Source organism: Condylostylus longicornis, unplaced genomic scaffold (genome assembly GCF_029603195.1).
Source record: "Condylostylus longicornis isolate FDR11 unplaced genomic scaffold, ASM2960319v2 ptg000042l, whole genome shotgun sequence".
Classification (NCBI taxonomy): Eukaryota; Metazoa; Arthropoda; class Insecta; order Diptera; family Dolichopodidae; genus Condylostylus; species Condylostylus longicornis.
In genome coordinates, this window is record NW_026578011.1 from 476,551 (window position 1) to 491,684 (window position 15,134).

Below are 15,134 nucleotides of genomic sequence, written 5' to 3' on the forward strand. Positions count from 1 at the left end.
ACCTATAAAAGAAAGAAAGGGAAAGAACTGCTAAAGAAGAAAAGCTATGTTTTTATGATGATCGCAAAAAAAACAAATATTTTTTACTTTTTTATACTCTAGAAAGCATGTTGTATATATGTATATACATAAATATACATAATTTTATATGGATTTATATATTTTTAATAAAGGTGAGTTTTATATTTCAAAAATTATACGAGATAAGGTTATAACAACATTTTAAGAAGATCTATACGAGGATATGCAACATTAAGGGTCATAAAAATACAATACTTTTCTTATTTTTTATATTGTCATACTTATTTTATAACATTATCCACGTTTTTGTTGTTGTTTTTGCTATCGTTGTTGTTGCTGCTATGATAGTTATTACTTTCTTGTCATACAAGTTTAGTTATTTCTAACTTTACTCTATATGATACTAACTTTTCATTTAAAAATATAAACCAAGAGGATAATATTATTAAATTTTCTCTAAAGATTGTTGTATAATTTCTTGATGCAAGAATCTTTTAAAAAAACTTAATAATATTAGATATAGATAACATAATATAGATTTAATAGTTCAAAGTTTCTCTCATGTGTACCATAACATGTAAGTTGGTATAAGATGTGCATTATCATTTAATGAATGTTTACATTTAATTGTTTTGTAATTTAATATAATAATTTATTTTAAAATATATTTATAAAAAAACGTTAAAAGTTTGAAAAAATAATTTGAAATATGTATTTTGAAGACAAGAAAAATGACTGAAACTGGAATTAAGTTTTAAAGAAAACTGACAACATTCTGATATTCTACATTTCGGTACATAAAGCACCAAATCGAATGCCCGACTGAATATGGAAATTGACATGTCTCATTTCTTAAATAACGAAGTTAAAATATTAAATAATTGTTGCAACTTATCAATATGCTCGCATTCTTCGTACGAATACTCTAAAATAATGTCAAGCATCAGATCCATGCACTCAAAAACAGACAGGGTCAGCCATTATCATGCAACAGTAAATAGTATCTAAAACTGACAGTATACAGCCACTAACAGTATTCAGAACAGATATAATGAATGCGATACATAGACTGAAAACAACAAAAAATAAACCCCAATAAAGGTAGAACAAATATCTATCGTGCTGATGGAAAAAGGGCATTATAATTAAGCTACCAAAAAAGGGAGACTTAACAGAATACAAGAACTGGCGGAGTATACAATACTGAAAATAGCTATAACTGAACAATATATTGCGGGACTCAGTAGGGGCCACAACTGTGCCGACCACAGATAATCACAACACAGTCAATCGAATGAAGTACACTATTGCATATCACTTTTGTGAACTTCGAAAAAGACTTCGATACGATCAACCGGGAAGCCATATGGCATTTCATAGTAAATAAAGGCATTCTTAACAAAATAATCAATATAATGTCACTATATGGGGATGCGGAGCTAAGAGTGCTTCGCCAAGGCCTGATAAGCAACTCCAAAAAAATTTAGGACCGGAGGCAAGCAAGTATCTGTTCTATCTCCACTCCTTTTTAATATGGTGTTAGACGACGTCATAGAAGGACCAAAAACTACTACCAGAGATATGAAGTGGATTTTCACGAATAGACTCAAAAACCTGGAACACGCGGCTTAGTCCTACTTTATAAACTACACGATCTGGACCAAAATAGCATAAAAGTCGGTTTCCGAATAAACACGAGTTAGACAAAAAGTATGTGAACTAACGTTTGCAATAATGCCCCGTTAAAAATAAACAACACAGAAATAGAAGATGTCACTGAATTCTGCTACCTTGGTAGTATAATTACTACAGATGGAGGTGCTGAAAAAGACATAGAGAGCCGTATAAAACTCACCAGAATAGCGTTTGAGAGATTCTAGAGATTACGCCACTTAGCTACTGAAACAAAAATACGAATATTCAACGTCTGCGTAAAACCGGTGCTCTTATATAGAAGTAAAACTTGACTAATCAAGGAAAAATGTGCAAATTAAATGCAAGTCTTCAAAAAGCAAATTCCCGAGATTTATATGCAGGAAATAACGAGTAAATATAATAGAAATAATATCGACAAAAGTTTTAGTGCACAAAGCTTAAATAAGACAATACAAAAACATTCACAATATCTTGAGTGAGCTAGAATATGAGAGGCCTAAAAAATATTTGAAATAGAACAAGTACTCTCTTTTATTTTGGATGTGTAATAAAACTAAATTAAAAAATTAGGATCTTATATCTAGTAAATTGAGAAGAAATGTATAAATTAAGTCCCACAGTTTTCACATTTTAATTGAAATTAATGATGATATTATCGACAGATCTACCTACATACTTATAGTATTATACGAGTATATATATAAATCGGATATTGTCAATTAATATATATTTTCTCTTAAATTACTCCCGGAAATTTATTATTATTTTCATATTGTTTTTATTTTTTTCTTTTTTCAAAATATATAAATCAATTTTAATAAAGACAAGGAAAGCCACAAAACAAACCCAATTACAATAAAACAAAAAGAGAAAACTGGAAAGCGCTCATTGTTGGAACAATATAAGAAAAAAAATGTTCCTCTTTGGTTTGATTTTTTTCCTTTATAAATATCAATAAACCATTAAAATCAATTTTATATTTTTCATCTCATCACCATCATTATTGTCAACCATAACAACATTGTATTGTAAAAACAAAAACTGAAGATAAAAAGATGGAAAATTAAGCAGATCGTTTTCGATTCCTATTAATCACTTAATAAGGCGGCAACAAAGAAAATTATAACAAAAAAAAAAGAACACAACTGAAGCATTTTTTAACCTTGAAAATGTGTTAAAGATAATAAATATCATTATTCTTTTTTTTATTGTTTTTTTTTCTTATATAATAAATAAACTTTTACCAATAAATTTAAAGAAGATTCCCCATATTATTTGATAATAAATCATTTTGAATGAAACAAAAAAGAATAAAAAAGGACAACCAAATTTTATCGAAACATAAGGTAAATGCGGAAGCAGGTATATTGGATGGTGTGAATTGGGTAAGGACAAAAACACAAATATATATAACATATATATATATATATATATACGTTAACACAATTTTATACATTTTTGAAAAACTCCTATAATTGTGCAAATGAAGAGAGTGAAGAATTTTCAAAAATTAATTATTCCTAGAATACAAAGTAATCAATTTGTTCATCTATATAAATAAGTATACAATCTTTTTATTAAAAAATATTTCGAAGACGAGACCGAAGATACAATTTTATATTGTAAAATAAATTTAGTACAAAAATTTCTCATCATGTACAAAATATCTGTGTAAAATATAAAATGTGACGTGCCGTAAGAAGTTAATTCTTTATTCTCTCGCTTCCTTTGCAATAAAATAACGTCACTTTTACTTTCTACAGAAACGCTACCCATACTTATAATGTGTCGATTTGAATTAACAATTAAATATTGAAGACATTTATAGTACATTATTTATAGCAGGAGGACGTTTTTAAAATTGGAATTAATGATCTATAACATACTTATGACGATTTAAAAATTTATGAGTTGAAAAATTATTATTTATTGAACAGAACTTTCATTTTAGGTTAAGTCTTACATGAGATGGCGGCAGATCATATACATATATAAGGATTGAAAAAATTATTAGGAAATTATGAACTTGCATAGAGCAGAGTTTCATATTGTATACAATAACTTAAATTTATTTACAAGAACTAAGTAAATTAAACTTTACATTTATTGAAATTATGAGAAACTTTCTTTTTTTTTCAAAAAATTTTTTAACATTAACTACGATTTTTACTATTAAACAGAATTTTTCAAATTAACTCTTCTTTCCTTCTCCTACTTTTCTATTGATTTTTCTATGTCGTCTTCCCCTTTTTATCAAATACAAAAAAAAAATTAACAGCAATAAAACATATTTTTCGTCCACTTAAACTTCAATAAAATTTTAAATAACAAGCATATAGAAGAATTTTCGACAGTGTGCTAAGTAGTAAAAAGACAAAAGGCAAAATAATTTTTGTTTCTTTTAGGTATTTTTTCACCTTTTCTCCATCTTTAATTTTTATTTTTTTAGTTACTTATTTTTCTTTTTTCTGTGCTTATTGCCAAATGTTTATTAAGACCATTCACAAATTATAAAACCTTACCGTAGGCTTTCATTTCGTAGATTTGTTGATATTTCTTTTCTTTTACCTGAAATAGAAAAAAAAAAGTTTGAAAATTTAAATTCAAAAAGATCAAAAAATTATTTATTTACTGTTCATATAGTGTAGAAAAGAAGAAATCCACTAATAAACAAATGAAATTTGTAATAATGTGTAGTCGTTGAAATGGTTTGAAAGAAAAAGATAGACGGGAGCAAAATTATAATATTTTAATTAAAATAAAAAAGGGGGTGTTAATGAAAAATCGTTTCGTTCAAAAGAATCACATCGAACAGAAAATAAACACAGAAGATTCAATTATTTGTCGGTGAATGTTAATAAACACAGAAGAACATAGAAGATTCGATATGATTAATTGTCGGTGAATCTTAATTGCAATTACATACAATTAACATTCACCGACAATTGAACACTTATTTCCAGGAACACAAAATTATATTATGTTGATCATTGTAAAATATGAAACAAGGTCTCTTATTTGAGACCTCTCGACAACTTTGTTATTTTATAAGAGAGTTAATGTACTCGTATTACACCATCCTACTCTAAAAAGCGCACTGAATTTATTATAAGTTACGCGTTGTTTTAACATGAAAGAACACATAAAAACACTATAAAAACATTATGTTTTATATACTTAACACCAGTTAAGAAAATAAACAAACGAAAACAATCAAATTTATATACACCCAAACCTCGCTTTACGGCCTAGATACGTTCCGCAAAACTTGGCCGTAAAGCGAAAAGCCGTATAACGAATCAATTATTCTAATACGTATTCATACAAATTCAATGGGATCGGTTCCAAATTTGATAAATATATAATATGGTTTATCATTCAAAATGCATTTTATTTTTTTATTTTGTTTAAATTATAAACATATTTAACAAGAACATAAATTTTACATAAAATAAAAAACTCCAAAAACATTACATAATTTTTAAATAAAAATGAAACAACTAAAACCTACAGATCACTGTCATCATCATTTTGCGCTGGTGGTTTGAAAAAATTGTCTAAAGTTGTTTGTCTTGCCTTCTTGTCTATTTCTTCCTTTAGTGATTTATAACAGCTAATGGCTGAGTTAATTCCTCGAGACACATTAGCGCTACGTTCGACGTCAGGATCGTTTTCAAGGAGGATGTTTATTCCTTGTTCAAAATAAGAAAAAGCGCTCGAAATGATTTTTGATGTTAGCTGTTTGGATACAACAGGCTCTGTACCTTCATCAATTGCTGGTTCTGCTTGCAACTGAATGAGTTCCTCATATGAAAGGGGTTCTCTATCAGCTGCAAGTAGATCCAGCACATCAGATTCGTTTAAATCTTCAAAACCGAGATCATGTGCTAAATCCAAAATATTTTGTCTAACTTCAGGAAGGAAATTAACTTCTGCATCGGTAGTTTTTATACATTCTGGCCATATTTTTTTCCAAACATGGTTCATTGTTGTCGATTTTAATTCCTTCCAGGATTCACTAATGTTCTCAACAGCATCCTTGATATTATAGTTTTTCCAAAACGTTTTAATTGATGATGTACCATCGGTTTCACTTATAAGTTGTTGGAATGTTCGGCGTAGGTAATATGCTTTAAACGTGGCTATTGCACCCTGATCCATTGGTTGGATCAGAGCTGTTGTATTTTTCGGAAGGTACTCAATCATCACATCTTCTGATAGTTCGGATAAATTAGTAGGATGCCCTGGTGCATTATCTAAAATTAGCAAAGCCTTGTTGCTTAAGTTATTGTCTAGTAAATATTTTTTGACTTCTGTACAAAAGTGATTTTTGAACCAATCCTCAAAAATAGCTTTAGTCATCCAAGCTTTTTTGTTGGATCTCCATATGACGGGTAATTGATTTTTATTTAATCTTTTAAAAGGCCTTGGATTTTCGGACAAATATATCAAAAGTGGTTTTAGCTTAAAATCACCCGTAGCATTTGCACCAAGTAGCAACGTTAAACGTTCTTTGGACACCTTATAACCAGGCGCAGATTTTTCGGTTTTTGAAACGTATGTGCGAACAGGCATTCGCTTCCAATAAAGCCCTGTTTCGTCTACGTTAAACACTTGCTCAGGTTTATAACCACCTCTTTCAATAATTCCTTTTAAAATGTTGGGATATTCGTTAGATGCGGCCTCATCGGCGCTAGCTGCTTCACCTTTCAATTTCAAATTATGCAAATTAAATCTATTTTTAAATTTTTCAAACCATCCTCGACTTGCTTGGAATGTGACATCTTCAGATTCATTGGTATCTCCTTTCTTCAAATTTTCGAAAATACCCAAAGCTTTTTCCTGGATAGTCATTTTACTCATTGGAATTTTCCGTTTGTTATTGTCCTCAATCCATATAATCAATAGTTTTTCCATTTTTTCCATAATCCAATTTCTATGGCGTGTTAATCTTGAGATATTTAAAGGTGCAGCAGATTCCAAATATGCTTTAATATCCTCCTTTTTATCGCGAATAGTTTGAATGCTCGATTTCGCAAGTCCCATTGCCTTGGATATTTCAACAATTTTCTCTCCAGCTTCTATACGACGTAATACTTCTTTTTTAGTTTCTAGCGTGATTGCTTTGCGGCATCTTTTTTTATCAGTCTCCGAAGTCGGTAATCGTTTCGTTGCCATTTTGTCTAAAAAATAATGAAATTCTAAATTAAAAATACATATCAAAATTTTTTTAAAATTGTAAAAAATGAGTACTTACCGTCCAAAAATGTTTCTAATTGTTTACAACTTTTTCAGTTAATTTGTAACAATCACTAATAAATATGTACATAAAACACTCACAGACAAATCTAAACCAGTCGCATTATAAGTACACACTGAATAACACTCGTAAACAAGGGAAACACAAAGAAATAAAGATTGCGCTTGCGCAATATATCGACATAGAAAAAAAAAGCCGTTATAGCAAAACATTTTAGGCCGTATATTGAAAACGTACCTTAATTAAAGAGGGCCGTTATAGCGAAAGGCCGTATAAAGAGCGGCCGTATAGCGAGGCTTCAGTGTATTATGTAATTTAAAGGTTAATTTAGTATTAAATTTTATAATATGTACATATAAGTAAAATACATTCACATAAAAAAAATTTACCACTGTACTAACCAATTTTCTTTATATCCTTATAAAAATTACTGTAATATTCTCGTATCTCTACGTACATACATGCATTCTTAATGTAAAAGAAAAGAAAAGCCAAATTATTACTGAGTTCTAATTACGCATTTCAAATGGGATTAAGTAATAAAATTAATCTTTTTGTGCATGTAAGTGTATATATGTATAATACATAGACATAATATATGTATATAAAAATGTTGTAATAAAAATATTATGGTTATTGTTGTACATAAAATTATAATAATGTTGTAAATTTTCTCTTTTATAACCTTTCCTCACAATAATTTTATTTATTATTTATTTATTTCATTATAAATTTATTTACTTTCTATTTATTTAATCTGATATAAAATCATAATGATTGATGTTAATTGCATTATAATGGAAATTACTTTATTTTGTATTACAAATTTTTGGCATACATATGTATATACACATACACTCACACTAAAACAAATTAAAGAATATAGAGTGTGTACAGCGGATATAGATTATAACAATGTATACATGTATATTTATTCTACAATTATTGTGAAAGTTGTAATAATTAAGTAAATTATGTTATACTCGTATTCTATGTGTAGTATGTTTACTACTATGTAGAACCTCTTCAATATCGGATTACATACCGTCGGTTAAGAAGCAGAAAGCATTAAGTCAGGAAAGCATTAAGTCAGGTGTGTTTTGAGTAAATTCAATTTGAAAAAATCGTAAAATTTTAAAACTAATCAATTAGTGCAATTTTATTGGTCTCTTTAATTTCTGGATTTATAAACTATATTCTGGATTTGCATGATTTTGTGCCACAACAAAGATTATATTATTCTGATTTAATTCATCTATGAAATCGAAGTTTTTTTTACATTTTAGACTTTTCTGAGTATGTTAAGCAATCCACACTTAGTAATCACGAATTTTCTATGATAAAGAGTCATTCAATGAAATTAAAATTTACAGAATCCCAATTATTTATTGTTTAACATCAACATTGCATATTTTTAAAGCTTAATCATATATTAAAGCTTATAAGGTAAATCAATTATTCAAGTATAATAGGAACTAAAAATGACTTAATTAGTACAAGTACGTGTCTTTATTTCAATATTCCTAAACGGCAACATAATTTCTTCTCTCATATTTTCAATATTTATAAATAATATATAGTATAGTATGTTTAAATGTACATACACCTACAAAAATTTATTTATTAAAAATATTCTAGATTTTTACTTTTTTTTGTATGAAATTTTTAAATTAATTAACAAAGTATAATATTATTTCATTTCAGTATGAATAGTACATCTATACATAAATATACTTTAGTATATATACATATACAATATTATGTAATATATTAAAATGCTCTTAACAAAATTATTTTAAAAAAAATAAAAAAAATAAAATTAAAATCATCACATGCATGTACATTTATATATTTAAATAGTACATTTTACAATCATTTCAATATTATATTCAAAGGTATATTTGTTCAATTTATATTAACAATAAACAACAGCAATATTTAATATTTCCCAAAAAATTATTTGCGAAAGATACCTATGTAAATAAAATTAATATTACTTCATAATTTTAAATTAATTAAATTATAATCGAAATATCTTCATATAAATATTAATGAATAAATAAATAAATGGTATTAATTAAATAATAAATTGATAATTTTTAATTGAATATTTCGTTTAGACACTTTTTTTTTCAATAACAATGTTAGAAGATTATAATTTACATATTTTGATTGAAGAGCAATAATAAAGGCAAGAAAATAATTTCAATGTAAAAAAGACAAAAATTTGCATATTTTCAGGATGAGCTTTTTAATTTTTTTATAGTAAATATATTTTGCATAAATTTAGGGTTATTAAAACTCTTATACAGCATAAAAATCTAATTTTGCATGAATTTATATATATGCAAAAATTAACATTGATCATTGCAAATATTTTTATAATTATTCTGAAATTAGAATTAAATAATTAATTGCCGTTTAATATTTATTATTCATAAATTGAAAATTTTCCCTTACATGTAGATAATTTCGAATTTAAACAATATGTAAGCACAATGTAACTTAAATTAACTGAAAGGGAAAAGATATAAAAAGATGGATGAATTTTTTTGCATGTATAGGTATTTTGTGAAGAAAAAATACGACCTTGATTACAAAATGGTATACATAATTTAAGTATGAACAATTGAAATATGTAGGTGAGTGGAAAATTTATTACAATGGTAAAAATATCTTAAATAAGCATAAAAAATTTTTCATTATTCTTTTTTTCTTTATTGCAAAATTAATTTTTGCTTACATATGCACTTTAAAATATATACAGAATGAAAAAAGTAGGGTCAATAAAACTAATGAATGCAGCATCTTATGCAATATCGGTACAAAATATATATATAAATATTTTTATAACGGTACGTAGGAACATGTGTACAAAAAAAAGGTACATACAAAAATATACGTACGTTAGAAATTATTATTAAAAATTCGTCATAATTATGAATTGAATTTTGATATTTAATTACAAGATGCGAGTGACCAGGTGAATAAAATAATATTGGCAAGTTTTTATGACCTTTTCAAATTTATTTATATATATATATGTAATACGCCATTGAGGAACTTATTTGTATGGACTTTTAAATAATACTTCAAATACAATTGCAAAATTAAATCACAATAATGCATAGTAAAATTACAATAAAGAATCAATTTGTCACGAATCTCTTTCATATTTTAATAATTATTCCCTTTATCTATGTGTTCTTCTGCTTGTAAAAGTTTAACTTTATAAAATATGATAATTATGAAATAAAAATTAATTTAAAGAGAATAATTAGCATATCTTCATTAAAATATGATGAAATTAAAATAAAAAATTGAAGAAAATGAAAAATAAAAAAAAAATTCACTTTACATTACTTCCATTATATAATGTTGAATTAGCTTCTAACAAAAAAGAATTATTGCATATAATTAAAACTAAAAAACTCTATGTTCCCGTACGTAAGAACGAATATATTCAATTTTTCTTTTCTAATAACCAACCCCTGTACCATTGAAATACTTACATATACCATTATATTATAAAAGTTATAAAAAGTGTAAAAGTTGGATTTGTCATGTAAAGTGGTATTGCCATGAATCGAATATGGACCTAAAATTGTATATTCGAGTACACCTTCTACAATATTGTACATAAAAATTATTAGAATACTTGAAAATAATTTACTTTAATTTTTATTACTTTCAAACAGAATTGCAATTTTAATAATGCAAAGTTTTTTTTTAAAATAGAAAAATTTTAATCATAAATGAAAAGTGATTTGTACAATTCTGAAAGTTAAAACAAATATTCATAATAATTTTGCTGTTAGTTTCAACAATACTGAAAATAAATAAAATTAAAGTTTTTTTTTATAAGAAATAAAGGCACCCTTCATATTATAGCCCTTTCATAATAAAAGTACATGAATCGAATACTTAAAGAGCTTAAATTTTCTCAACATTCTTGAATGATTTTCTCCTTTACAATTTTTGTTGGTTTTTTGTTCTTCAATATATATGAATATATGGTTTAACTGAATAGTATGAGAAACTATAAAATTTATCCTTTAGCGTCATGTGGTTTCTAAAATAAAAAAAGCTGAAAAACTAAAATTTTTCTCCATATGATGGTACTTTTATTATATAACATAGTATATTACTTAGGTACGCCATTGCCATTCCAATATACCTTAAAACTACTTCATGATACGTGGAACCACTATATGTGTAACTTAGATCACCTACAACCAAATTATAATACAAATTTGCAAAACATATACATTTGGATATAAAAATTTAATAATAACTTAAAGTAGAAAGTAAAAAACATAGGCACTTGACGTTAGTTAAACAAATTTATGTTAAGAAAACCAACAAAAAAAAAAACAAAACAAAATCAAAAAAAAATAAAACACCATAATTTTTGAAATATAAAAGAATTTCATAAAAACAGAAAAGCATTGCCATATCGTGTCTATTTTACATAAAACATAAAGAGCAAAATACGTAACTAAAAATCTGTTACTTCAACTAAGCTTTTAGCGGGGCCACACTTTTATTGAGAGGAAAAAAAATATGCCAAATGCGCGGTTGACGAGCATACTCTCAATATTTAATAATATACAAAAGCCTAAAACAACAAGATGTTAGCAATCTTCAAAAGAATTAATAAAATAAATTATGGAACTCATATAAGTGGAGAAGAACAAATATTATATTTACTTCATCGCACGCTCTATATGATTGCAATTGTAACGAGCTCGGAGAAAGCAAAATTTTAGAACACCTTCTTTATTCTATTCGGCATTTTACAATACGAAGAAGCAAATGCTATAAAATCTTTTAATATATCGTACAAACGTTTTAATCTTCCAACAGCTACGCAAGGCACACTTTAAGTTCATTATGCCTTTTGAAAGAGAAAAAAAATGAAAATCACAAATCATTAATTATTGTTATTTTATAAATATAATATCGTTAATTAATATAATTTAGTTCAGTATAGGTTGACAACACTTAAATCAAACCAAACAAGAAAAGGGGAAAATATTATAACGTAAAAGTACGAATCTCATCAGGATAATTCAGTTATACGTTGACTCATAGAAAATATTATTTACTCTTTCTTTTTCTTCTCTTTTTTTTGGTTTTATTTTTTGTATTACCATAAAATGTTAGGAGAGTGAGTTGATATGTAGTGAGTAATATGATTCTAACTACGATTGTATTATATTGAGTTGAACATTATACTCAACTATTCTATCGTATAAAAATAACTAGGACAATAATTCATCAAAAAGACTTGACATAACATAACAGAATTTTTTCTTTAAAAAAAAATATGTAAAATTTTTTCATTTTTAACATTATTTTATGATGAACAGTTATGATTTTTTTTTTCTTTAAAAGAATAAATCCATTTTAGTTTCCTGCATCAAAAAAAAAACGAAAAACAAAGAAAACAGAACTAAGGAAAAGGAAATGTAATTTTTATTCGCTGAAAAAAAAATAATAAAAATAAAATAATAAAAACAAATAAATAAGGAAATGAAAAAACAAAACGAAAATAAAAATGAAAATATTTTTCGCATGGAAATTTTTATAAAACAAAAAAAAATTAAGAATTATGAAGAAAAATTGGGACAAAATGCACTTTTTTGATTTTTTTTTGCATTTACAGTTAAAAATTTTTGTGATATGACATAAAAAACATTGTGAATGTATAAAAAACATAGTTTTAATTAATTTTATTTTGAATATTTCAAAAAGAATATAAACAAAAAGAACATAATGTAAAATTTAATATAAAATTCACCTCAAGCACAAAAAATAAAAATGTATAAATATTTTTACGTTTCATACATTTTGAAGGTATACTCAAGTTTAGGTGCCCTGTGGCCTTTAAGGGATGAAAAGAAAAGCGTTATTGGAATACCGCAGCGCTGATCTCAGCATATTGTTGGGGGTGCTGATGGGACATTGTCTCTTAGAGAAAGTGGCCAAGAGGTTAGGATGTGGAAGAGCCATCATATTCTGAGTCCCCTTCAAATAATGACTCGGGCAAGCTGTCTTTGGTGATGCTCTTGAGATTCGCCAAAGAGGTTGATTGATTCCTGCAGGTGGTTTTTGTTGTCTGTATTACAAGAGGGGTTGTAGACTGTTGATTTGGGGGCTATCGATGCTTCTTCCTGTTGGTCCAGCGCATGAGCTGAGTGGCGTGACGGAGTCCCAACTTAATTTGAGATTCAATGATATCTTTAAATTTAAGATTTTAGATAAAACGAAAAATTTTCGAATCATTATCTAGATTTGTAACGAAATTTTTAACAAAAATGTCTGGTAATCAATTATAATTAGCACATATAACTAAATTATTATGTAGTACCTTCTACTCGTACTTATACTAAGGTATCTATATAGTCAGCTTATTTCGCTAAAAATTCATATATCTGATATATATACAGTTTCATACCACCGCTTTAAAGTTTAAATTGTTAAATTTCTTTTTATTATTTTTTTTTAATAAAAAGAAACATCATTTTATAATTTTTTCCCAACAGCTCTTTTATTTAAATTACATTCTACAGCTAAAGGTTATAAATTGCGAAAAAAAAATCTGTATTAAATGTAAATCACAGCCAAAAAGGAATCCAAGAAGCGTTGTTTTTAATAAAAAATGTAAATTTTATAGGCGTGAACGATTGACAGTTTCATCAAGGCATTAAAAATGAATTTAATTTTAGTTAAATGTAAAACATATTTGCATTTATAAATAAATAAACAGAAAAGGACGGAATAATTAAAATCAAAAATTTAACGAAGTAAAACATTTTTTTAACAAGGCGTTGTCAGTGCTATAACAATATTAATTATATAACTTTGAAAACAGTACAAGGCATTAATTTTAATTGTATTGACAAAACGTTGTTTGTTAATTTTTTATAAAATGTTTATAAAATTTTTATAAAATTTGTATGTATACTATGTATGATTTTCACATAAAAAGGCGGTTTGGATCATTGGAATAAACTCAGCCCTGGGTGAGAAGCAAGTTATTAAGATGTGTTACTGGTGTGAGACGGCGACTCAATTTATGTTTAGGACATATCAGAAATTACTCTGTAACATAAACAAATTTAAGCATAAAATCTTTGAACTAATGAAAAAAAATGTTCATCGTCATCTCCTTCTTTTGCTTAATCTTTATACGCTTATTTTCCAACTAATTATTGAGCAAAGTCAAATTGCTTAAAAGGTACTTAAAAAAAAATTTAAGTGATAAAACTCACCCAGTCAACATTTTTATCAATGAAAACCTTTATAATCATTATAATTAAATATTATGTATTTCGAATTCGAAAATAATAAAAAGCTTATTAATATTGAATGATCCAGATATCTAATTCGATTAACGCAATATTTTTAATCTATTGACAACATAAACGCAAAATGTTATTTTTATAAAAAAATATCGTTTAATTATATACACTTTCCACAATGAATAAAACACACAACATTCAAAGGCACTTGGAATTATGCTAACAGCATTAAATTAAAACAATTAAACATAAAATGCTGGGCAAGCAACTCACACAATGTATACGGAATGGCAGATCAGTTATTTTTAGATTCAAAGCAAAAAAAAGTCGAAAGAGAAACGCAAATCGCCGAATTTATTTCATTGTTTTTTTTTAATTTTTACAAATTTGAATAATTATTTTTGAACATAAAAAAAGAAAATGAGTTTTTTAATATAATCAAAAGTTTTTATTTAAATTCATTTAGATATTCAATAAGAAAAATTTATTTATTTTATTTTATAATGAATTTATATAGGGGGATGTAGCTCAGATGGTAGAGCGCTCGCTTAGCATGTGAGAGGTACGGGGATCGATGCCCCGCATCTCCAAAACAATTTTTTTTATTGTTTTTTTTTTAATTTAATTATTATTAGTAACAAAATAATGAAGTATTGCTCTTCAAAATTATTAAGATCATAGAAATTTAAAAAATTTAAAAATGAAATTAAAAAATAAATCATGCTAAAAACAATTAATTCTTCACTGGTCTTTGGGGAAAATTTATTATAAAATTTTTGGATTTTTATTATAAAATTGAACTAATCTAAACCTTCTCAAAAAAAAAAACTATCACTAGCTGAACTATAAAGAAAATAAATATTAAGCATTATTTTTACCACAATGGTTTT

General features: G+C 26.3%; 2 protein-coding genes and 1 non-coding gene across 6 annotated transcripts in view; 1 reads left to right on the forward strand and 2 right to left on the reverse strand.

The window, feature by feature from the left end:
- LOC129609965 (amyloid beta precursor protein binding family B member 2-like) overlaps window positions 1–15,134 on the reverse strand; it is a 285,959-nt gene that overhangs the window by 180,470 nt on the left and 90,355 nt on the right. For 2 of the 4 annotated variants that reach the window (XM_055522249.1, XM_055522247.1), the window contains one exon: window positions 4,200–4,245. The exons of the other annotated variants lie outside the window; for them this stretch is intronic. The gene's annotated coding sequence lies outside the window, so the exon portion shown is untranslated. The remainder of the gene's footprint in view (window positions 1–4,199; window positions 4,246–15,134) is intronic. 4 annotated transcript variants of the gene reach the window in all.
- LOC129609990 (tigger transposable element-derived protein 1-like) lies at window positions 5,185–7,111 on the reverse strand. The gene is made up of 2 exons (XM_055522283.1): window positions 6,935–7,111; window positions 5,185–6,878 (listed from the first exon to the last, which is right to left on the reverse strand). Exon 2 carries the CDS (start codon window positions 6,853–6,855, stop codon window positions 5,185–5,187), a length of 1,671 nt encoding a protein of 556 aa, XP_055378258.1. The 5' UTR covers window positions 6,856–6,878; window positions 6,935–7,111.
- Trnaa-agc (transfer RNA alanine (anticodon AGC)) lies at window positions 14,762–14,834 on the forward strand. Its single transcript has one exon. It is a non-coding gene; the product is annotated as a tRNA-Ala (tRNA).